The sequence below is a fragment of the Drosophila ficusphila genome, unplaced genomic scaffold (assembly GCF_018152265.1).
Source record: "Drosophila ficusphila isolate 14025-0441.05 unplaced genomic scaffold, ASM1815226v1 contig_580, whole genome shotgun sequence".
NCBI classification, from domain to species: Eukaryota; Metazoa; Arthropoda; class Insecta; order Diptera; family Drosophilidae; genus Drosophila; species Drosophila ficusphila.
In genome coordinates this window covers 995,291-1,005,274 of record NW_025064510.1, presented here as the reverse complement: position 1 = coordinate 1,005,274, position 9,984 = coordinate 995,291, and the positions used below count along the sequence as shown (strand labels likewise).

Here is a 9,984-nt window from a genome sequence, read left to right as displayed (position 1 = left end):
ACGTTCTCTTTGTTTCGGTCGAAATGAAGGCAAATATCGTCAATTTTTTGTGGGATAATGAAAAGGCGTACGAACTTCGGGTTTTGCTTTTTGAATTCGTTTATTATTCAAGATTTTTTAAAATTGGCTGCAAAATGGCGGCTTTCGTCTGCCACCGCGCGGCAAACATCGTCCAAAAATTCCGAGCCTGCAGCCTTTTGTAGTCAACTGAAATAGAAAATTGTTATCATTAGTTAAAGTTAATATACTTTTGTGATGCACTAACCTAATGGCATCAAATTGCGGCCATAAATTGACCGCGTAATGAACGTTCGAATTTTAAAGTTAGATTTTCGTACATTTTTTTTTCCGTTAAACCACGTTGAAAAATTATAAATAAATTATTGTTTATTTCCGGAGTAGCTTAGTGCCCAATAAAAAAAACATGGTTTCGAGAAAAACGCGTTTAAAGTTTTTAGAGCGTACCATAGCGCGCGTGACGCAGGTGTACTCGAGACGCTCTCATTCACAAACTATTCATCGTATCGAAAAATCCTTTCACACACATATTCTACATTTAATTTTTGCAAAAAAAAATTTTTGATCCAAAACAAAGAGAACGTTCCCTTAAGTAATAGGTTTGAAATCATATGATTAAATGTATTGTTTGTTCATTACCTGGCTGCATAGTGTGAATAAACTGAAAATTTTTAAAAACAGCAGTGACGTACTGACGTTAACTTGACTTTTTTTCGATGATTTATTAAATGGCGTTTTGACAAAATAAATTTACGCAGTTTAAATAAAAGTAAATAAAACATAAATGAGATACACGTATCCATATTTCCTCAATTTACGATCTATTAGGTAAAATCAATATACAAAGTAAAACATTTATTTTTTTAGTTTTTTACACAGAAAATGTGTAAAAATCAAACTCGGGGTGTGACATATGCATGTAAACAATATAATCTCAATATGCCAACGAAGAGTTTTTAATTAATATAAACAAGTATTAAAAGTTGCAGAAGTATAAGTGTAAAAAATGGCGGAATCAAATGCGAACGTATCACAAATTGAAGGAACCTTATCTATGGAAGCTCCTCATCCTAATGCTGAAGTTATAAGGGGACAAGTTTTTGAAGTGGGTCCCAGATATACTAAGCTGGCCTATATCGGCGAAGGTGCTTATGGCATGGTTGTGTAAGTTACTCAGAATATGCACCCTCATACTGCAGTGTCATAAAAACTATTGTTTGTTAGCACCAGAATAAATAAACTTGGCTTTTTTTTTAATTTTTTTAAATTTATACTCCATATGTAATTGTAAATGTTTATACTGTGCTATTATTAAAGTGTGTATTCTTGCAGAGGATGTTATAATTTTAAGCAGCAGTTGTAAGATAAGCAAATTTTTACCGAAATTACTTTTTATTGTCTTAAATAAGTAATGTCAAAGTAATTTTAAAAGTCTTGTTCAAAAGCTGCTAAACTATTTTTTTTTATTTTTAGGTTGATTCACAAACATTTTTCAGCTTAAGTATTTGTTAAAACTATCTAATAAATATGCATTTAATAAAGACAATTAATAACAACATAAAAACAAGAAAGGAAGCTATCTTCTGCAAGCCGAAGCATATATGTATACCCTTGCAGCCATCAAATATGTATGTATTTCCCACAAAATTCAAAAAGGCTAAACAACAACGGAGCTATGACGATTTTTCTGTTAAGGAAAGCCTGCTTTAGAGAGTTCAAAAAAATTGAATTTTTTTCAAATTCATATTATTTTTGGAGTTACAGTAGAAATAGTGAGCAGGCATCAAAGAGTATTGAGTCCTGAATATCTCGTTTCGATAGAAAGTTAAATTTTTTTTCTTATCCTTCCCGCCAATTAGGAAGAATAGAGAAATATAAAGCCGAGAAATTGCACATCAAAGTTTTAGTTGATACGTATGCCTGCTGCTTGATGCTTGCTCATTATTTCTTCTGTAAATCCGAAAATAATTTGAATTTATTTCTGAAATTTTATTAAAAAAAAAACCCATTTTTTTAAGCCTCTAACCAGGCTCCCCCTTTATTCTATACTATATTCGATATTCTATAAAATATATCAATGGCTGCCATAGGAGAGATCAAAAATCGATACAGAATTATCCGAAAAATAATCAAAATATGGTTGTTTTTTATCAGACAAGCAATATTTTCGATATATATAGATTTCTTACGACTCTCGAATTTCAAAATAAATAACATAAAAATCATAGTCTTCCAATTTTCATATAATTTCATCATATAGCTGCTAGATGATCGAAAAATCTATACAGAATTAACGGAAAAAAAAATTATAACATCGTTGTTTTTCATGATCATGATTTTTGGAATTAAGAATTTTTAATAACTCTTGAAATTTAAATAAAATTTAATCAAAATCGGACGTCTATATCGACGAAACATTGAAATTTAATAGAAAACACGTCATATCTCCGATGTTGCTTAGCCTTTATGTATTTTGTTCAACATATTTGATGACTGCAAGAGTGTATAAGCTTCGGCTTGTCGACGCTAGTTCCCTTCTTGTTAACCTAAGAAGCATGAAAATCAAATAGTTTATATTTATGTATACTTTTTTTGTATTCAAAGAAACAAAAGTTTAAAAAAAGTTTATTTTTGTTTGAACTTGTCGCTTTTTTTTGTCAAATATTTTCCAATTTTTTTTGTAACATAACATAACATAAAACTGTTCAAAATGTGCAACAAAGACTAGACTAAAATAAAACCGTGGGGCACGTCAATTGTCTACAATCGTTGATTAAAATGTTTGTTTGCCCCACGGTTTTATTTTAGTCTAGTCTAAGCATATGTTTATAATTCCCACGTCTGTATCTATTTTATACATATTATAAACATTGCAATGTATGTTTTACATAAAGCGGTTTAACTTAAAAATTTTGTTTACCTATTTGTTCCTATTATTATTCCGATTCTCACAATGTAAACGATTTTCATGAAATTCAGGATTCGTTAAAAAGCTCTATATTGAAATAATGCTTGTATGATAAAAAAAACGATGTTATAATTTTGATCGAATAATTAATTTTTATGAATTAATTATTATTAATTGTCGTTAGTCTGGTTGAGAGAAGGTTCAATAAATAAACACCGTAATTAAAAAAAAAAAAGTTTAAATAGATTTTTCAATCTTTTTCATGGCCGGTGTATATATAGTCATATATATAGTTATCCGTTTAAACAAAATTTCATTTCACATTCAAGGGTCGTAAGAAATCTCCATCGTGAACAAATCATGCCCGTTACTTAAAAAAAAAATGGCCTTATAATTTTAGAGCCGCTATATTTCGATCGTTCCTACTGGAGCTATCCTATGTAGTCGTCCGATCCGGCGCGTTCCGACATATATACTGCATGCAAAACTACAATATATGTATAGCTTTATCTAAGAGACTAGTTATAAAAACAGACAGGCGGAGCGACGGATCAAAAACATATGTATGTACATTATGGGGTTGAGGTGTCTTCTTCACCGAGTTGCGAACTTCTGACTAAAATTATAATACCCTTTGCAAGGACATTAAACAATGTGCATGCTCTTATCTAATGTCGTACCTTTTTACCTTATTAAAAAAAGTTATTTTGTTTCAGGTCTGCTGATGACACAATAACTAACCAAAGGGTTGCAATAAAAAAAATATCACCTTTTGAACACCAAACTTATTGCCAAAGAACTCTCAGAGAAATAACTATATTGACAAGATTTAAACATGAAAACGTAATATTATATGTATATATTAGTAATACAACAAGTTCTAAATATTAAATGAAAAAAGTTCTCCCGAAACGAAAATATGATTTTTAATTTTTCTTTCTTTTAAATAAAACTAATTTTTTGTAATAATTTTTACTTTTACAATCTTCTAAAGCATAAAAACTTAAACTTTTGTCAGAAGCTCCCGCCTTACAAGGATGCTTAAATTGTGTTTGCTGGTCAAAATGGTCATAATGTTTTGAAATTTTACATCATTTTTTAAGAACAATATCTAAGCAATCTTCTAAAATGTGTTAAAATGAGTGGGGAGATTTTAGTTATCAAGATTTGAGGAAATATTTTTGTCAATTAGTCCAAAATAAACGATTTTTACTGAATAAAATTTTTTGATACCTCGCACCGTTTACGAGGTATCGAGCCTTAAATGTCGCATTACAGTGCATGCGTTACACGTCATATTGCACATATTTTTCGCGGTACTTAGTTGTTTTTTTTTTTTTTTTTTTGATTTAATTAACTAAAAAAAATTACAAAGATTTTACTTAAAAAAAATCTAGTTGCCCGCCCGACGTGACGTGTAACGGACGCACTATAATCCGACATTTAAGGCTCGCTATCTCGTAAACGGTGCGAGATATCGAAAAATTTTAATTATTAAAAAGTGTTTATTTTGGGCCAATTAAAAATAAATAAATAAAATATGTCATCAAATCTTGGCGCCCGGGAAACTAAAACGTGCCAAATCAGTAAATCACTCCTTCTTGCAGATATTCTAAACAAAACGCGACGAAAAAGGTTTTTTGACCCCAAAATAGTTTATATGTATGATAGGAATTAGCATCTGAGTCGATGGAGATATGTATGATATGCCTGTCCGTTTTTAAGCAAACTAGTCTCTCAGTTTTAAACCAATGCCTCTTAAACATTATCTAAATATGTACATGTTGCTGCTAGAGGAAAAACACTTGGCCCACGCTTAACACGGGGGTTACGTTCCTAGAAACCCTTTGCTCTGCAATAATAAAGTCACGTATATGTTGTTAGTCAATCATGCATTTTGACACTTAATAATTTGTTACGATTATATTGTTATTGTTATTGTTATATAAGAATCAGCTTACTATATTTTATAGCTGCCATGCATTTGTAATACTATCATATATAGTATTTCTAATCCTATACAGTGTTTCTATTACTATACAGTATTTCTAATATTATACTGTATTTCTAATACTATACAGTATTACTAGTTACTATCTATTAAACTAACTATTGAAAAGAACTATATTACTATGGATTTGTGATTAATGTAGTACAAATTTAAATCCTAACGGTAATAATATATAGGCCAAAGTTTGCTGAACATAGCTTTCTTTCTTGTTTGAAGAAACTTCGGTTAAATATATGTTCGGTTATACATTATTGGGGTTGCCCGCGCCAAATCTTGGATTTGGACACGACAAGTTGTTGCAAAATACTTTTAAAAAAATATTTTAAATAGTTGTTTTTTCATTATCCTATTAAACTGATACTAGTATATCAGAACAAATCACATTTTCGTTTTAAAGGGAGTTTTATCATTTAAAAAAGGATTATTATTAATATATAATATATATGATGTTCCTAGATAATTGATATCCGAGACATTCTGCGAGTTGAGAGCATAGACCAAATGAGAGATGTTTATATTGTTCAGTGTTTAATGGAGACTGATTTATATAAACTACTTAAAACACAGGTAAGAACGTTCTCTTGTATTTAATAGTATTCATTTAAATTTGATAAAAAGATTAAACCGATATATTTTTAAATGGTTTTATCATCTTAATAAGGGTTTCACAATGATATGAATTCGTAAAGAGCATGGGAGAAGGGTATAAGCTTAAAATTGAAACAAAAGCAAATTTAAATGTGGTCGGCCTTTAAAAAGAGGGTTTTTACTCAGACTCCATTTTAAATAGAGTGCCATTCGTACATAGAATATTCATCTTTTATCCCAAAGATCACTGTCGGCGGACGTTGTTTTTCATGATCTGAAGACTGTTCACGACTTTGGCCCTCTGTGCCTGGACCAGTCGCTCAATCGCTGTTTGATTGCTAATAATTGATGCCATTTCTGCAAGAATGTCTTTGGATGTTTTTTTTGCGCGTAATCTCAAGGCCTACCATCCACAAACCGAGCGAGGGACGTAGCCGTGTATTGAACGGAAATTTTGGAAATTTTGACACCATGTAAAGAAGAAAAAAAATTGAAAAACGATACAAAAATATTAGCAAAAGTAATTTAAATAAGACTTGTAACGATCTGAACTTAACAAGTAAGCACTGCCAATAATAATTGCAATATATTGGAATTAGGGATTAAGTATAGGATTGCATTCCAGTTTAGGCGGGCTGGGGCAAATATCAAATTGTTTTTTTTTTTAACTGATACTGTTTAAAATATTAGAAGAAAATAAATTCTTGTTAAGGGGCACAACTAGTGTGACGGCCAAAAAAAAGGTGATTTTTGGGAATTTTTTTTTAAAAAACTACTTGATCAATTATTTTAAAATTTTCAGAATATATTTATACATGTTTGAAGAATATACAGTAAAATTTTTTAAGAAAAAAATTAAATATTTTATAAGTTAGAGCCGATCTCTAACGGCGCTAAAAAAAAAGTGCCTCAACTACTGCAGTGATTCCGGCCCTCTCCGTGGATGAAATCAAAATATGAAAAATTCTCGTTAAACTAGATGATATTGTCTATACAATGACCTACGATAAATAAAAAATATCAGAAATTGACAAAATGGCGGTGTTTAAAAAAAAAAAAGGAATTTTACCAAAAATTTTGGTCGTTTTTGGCCTGCCAAAATTCGATTTTTGATCGGATAAAAAAATCGATAGGTCATTGTAGGGAGAACTATATATAGAACATGTAAAAAAAATTTGATAGTGATCGGATCATTAGTTTTTGAGTTATCACTGAAGAAAAACGCGTTTAAAGATAAAATGATCGCTTGCACTGTTATGAGAGCGGCTGCTCTTAAAATTGCTATAACTCAAAAACTATTTGAGATATCGATTTGAAATTTTAATATGTTATTTTTAAGGCCAGGTTCCTCTGAACAATTTTGAAAAAATGAAAAATTTTTTTTTCATAAATTGCTACTATATACTTGTCGATATAGTATAGAATTAGTCCAGAAGGTCAACAAGACCGAGAAGTATGTATAAAAGAGTAAGGAGCGCTGCTGGTAGTCCGGCCGCTCGAACGCCTTAGAAACTTTAAACTGATTTTTCTCCGAACCACGTTTTTTCGCATGGGTGACACTCTCATTTCAAAACTATTGCACTTATCGATTTGACTCAAACGGCATTTTACTCTTAAGATGTCTGGCTATGGCCGGTACCAGAACCAGAAATATTCATTATTTTTTAAAAAAGTTATAAACAATTAAAAGTGAAAAAAAAGGTTAAAAAATTCAAAAGTCCGCCATTTTTTGATTTTTCATGGAAAATTTTTCATTCTGTTACCGGCCATAGCTACTTCGATGCAGAACACGAAACTATTTTGGTTTTTGCATTTACAATGGTGGCCGTAAGTATTTTGTCAAAATAAAAGTGAAATATACTCGAAACCTGAACTTGCTTCTTTTAACTTTTGATATCAATGGAAAGGTAATTCAAATGCCGTTTGAATGATACCATACTTTTCTCAACTCATTCGATATTTATTGAAAAGGGCAATTTAAAAAAAAAGTCAAAAAAACTTTTTCCCTCGGCTTTAAAACTAAAATTTTTGGATGCAAAAAGTTTCTTTAATCAAAAATAATAGGAACTGCAAAAGGAATTTTTCAAAAATAATTTTTCTTCTATTTTTGATGATTTTTTGAAGGTGACAATGTCGGAAAAAATTTGTATGGAAAAGAGATAAATATGGCTGAAATGCGTATTTCTAGTCATTTTCAAAAAATCATAAAAAATAGAAGAAAAATTTTTTTTTAAATTCTTTTTGCAGTTCCTATTATTTTTGATTAAAGAAATTTTTTGCGTCCAAAAATTTTAGTTTTGAAGCCGAGGGAAAAAGTTTTTTTTTTTACTTTTTTTTTTTAAAATTGCCCTTTTCAATAAATATCGAATGAGTTGAGAAAAGTATGGTATCATTCAAACGGCATTTGAATTACCTTTCCATTGATACCAAAAGTTAAAAGAAGCAAGTTCAGGTTTCGAGTATATTTCACTTTTATTTTGACAAAATACTTACGGCCACCACTGTAGATAATTATTTTTCAAGTAATCGTGTCACCCATCTACGAATCGGACGAGTTCAGCAGCCATTTTCAGGACCGCCATTTTGAAAAAAAAATTAAAAAAAATTTTTTAAAGTAATTTCATATACATACTTTCATATATAAAAAAATTGAACACTCAACATTTTTTGTTATAAAAATAAAATTAATTGAAAAAAGTACGTTTTTCAGAGGAACCTGGCCTTAAAGGTGTAATCTACCGAAATATGAAAGAAAAAAAACAGATTTTTTTGAAATGTCACACTAGTTGTGCCCCTTAACGTACAGATCATCAAATTATTTTGACCATCGTTTAAGAAATTCAAGCACTCTCCTAGCTTTATTAACCATGCTCAAAATAAAATGGGAGAACTTAAGTTTAGGATTGTAACGAACTGATTTTGTTACTTTGTGCTCGCTACGGAATCGTGCGGCTAGCTCAGTAGATTTTGTGCGTTGGTCCCACCAAATTTGTATTACGTGATTGAACCGGTAAATGAGAAAACATATTTTGTTTTCCGATCTCAGAGTATTTATTCGACCACTGCTTGATAGAATACTGTTCTCGATGTGTTTCTCCGGACGCATCCTCTGGGTGTGCCAGCTTTCTCGATGATCTCGCTGGAGTAGGGTGAACAGGTGCCGTATTCTCCAGGCGTATGCCTTTCGCAAACGCGACCTCTTGTCCCGGCCGGTCCACCGGGCGCTCACTTAATTTTCATCGGGGTCCTGGCGTACGCCAGGTATTCCTCGAATGAACCTTGCGTAAGACGACCATTTCAGACGAACGTTGCACCCCAGTCCCTATTACTCCGTGCTGGACTGTTCAGTCCTCTGCTCTCGGGGTTCAGCTGCTCCACAATTCTGGCGGACACTGCAGGGTTCTCGACGTATACGCCTTTAACACCCGTGTAGTTTAACTGCGCGTCCTTCGCGGCTTGTCATACCACAACAAAAACCCTCGACACGAGACGGACCAAGCGTACGGCGGATCACAATCTGGTAGACTTTACGGTGTGCGTCTGGTTCTTGACTCTTCCCCGCCGAGGCCATACTTTCTCAAAAAAAGGGTTCGTATGTTCAGACTCGGTTAGGACCCGCCGCACAGTGGTCGGTCTTGTATGGAGAAGGCGGCCACAAATACTTCCAGTAGGAATATCGACTTGAAATTTTTTTGTAGGTATATAATAGCGTAGGGGAGGGTGGTGCGATACCGACCCCCTAAATGGCAAAGGCGATAAAGGTGAGAAAAAAAACAATTTTTCAGTTCAGTTCAAAAATTTACTATGTAGAGGGATCAGTTTACTATACACCTAATTGATTAGTAAGTGCGTAGGTGGTTTGAAGCGTTAGATATCCAGGCAAATATAAAACTCCACTTTTTGGTCGTACTCAAAAGTAGTGGTCCGAAACCGACCCCCTATTTCTTAACAGAAAATTTAATAACATAAAATAGAATTTAATGATTTTGACGTTTATTAAGAAATATATTGAAGGTTCGTTCCAGAAAATAAAAATTAATGTATGAAATAAAGGACACTGTAGTCAATTGATGAAGTCTGAGTTGTCCTCTTTCTCATAGTAAGTTTTCGCGTTGTTTTTCGAAAGCCGCTCGTTGATGACTGTCTCTTCGCTTTCTTCTGAGGTTTTTGCTGTTTCTGTTACTTTTCTTTACTGAATCTTGTTTACTTTTTCATATTTTCCCTCAAAAATACGCTATGACATATTAAGCTGCCAATAAATGGGGGTCGGTTTCGGACCATCACTTTGCGGTCGGTTTCGGACAACCACAACCTTTTCTAATATACTGCTCGCCATTATCTAATGACGCAAAGAGCGATGTAATTCTTATAGCGTGAATGACAGCTAGGACTACCAACTATCAGAAAACCTTATCCGTATGGTACGACCGGTCGGTATGGGACCACTCTCCCCTATGAA

General features: G+C 32.4%; 1 protein-coding gene across 6 annotated transcripts in view; it reads left to right on the top strand.

Annotated features, from left to right (window-relative positions):
• The first annotated feature begins 712 nt into the window (after positions 1-712).
• Positions 713-9,984, top strand: part of LOC108101718 (mitogen-activated protein kinase ERK-A) — a 48,336-nt gene continuing 39,064 nt past the window's right edge. For 2 of the 6 annotated variants that reach the window (XM_043208611.1, XM_043208607.1), the window contains exons 1-4: positions 713-846; positions 1,002-1,182; positions 3,643-3,769; positions 5,394-5,504. In XM_043208611.1, the coding sequence (XP_043064546.1) occupies positions 1,025-1,182; positions 3,643-3,769; positions 5,394-5,504 (396 nt within the window). In that variant the 5' untranslated portion in view covers positions 713-846; positions 1,002-1,024. Of the gene's footprint in view, positions 847-992; positions 1,183-3,642; positions 3,770-5,393; positions 5,505-9,984 lie in introns of those variants that run through there. The other 4 variants (XM_043208608.1, XM_043208609.1, XM_043208610.1 and 1 more) reach the window with 4 other exon arrangements.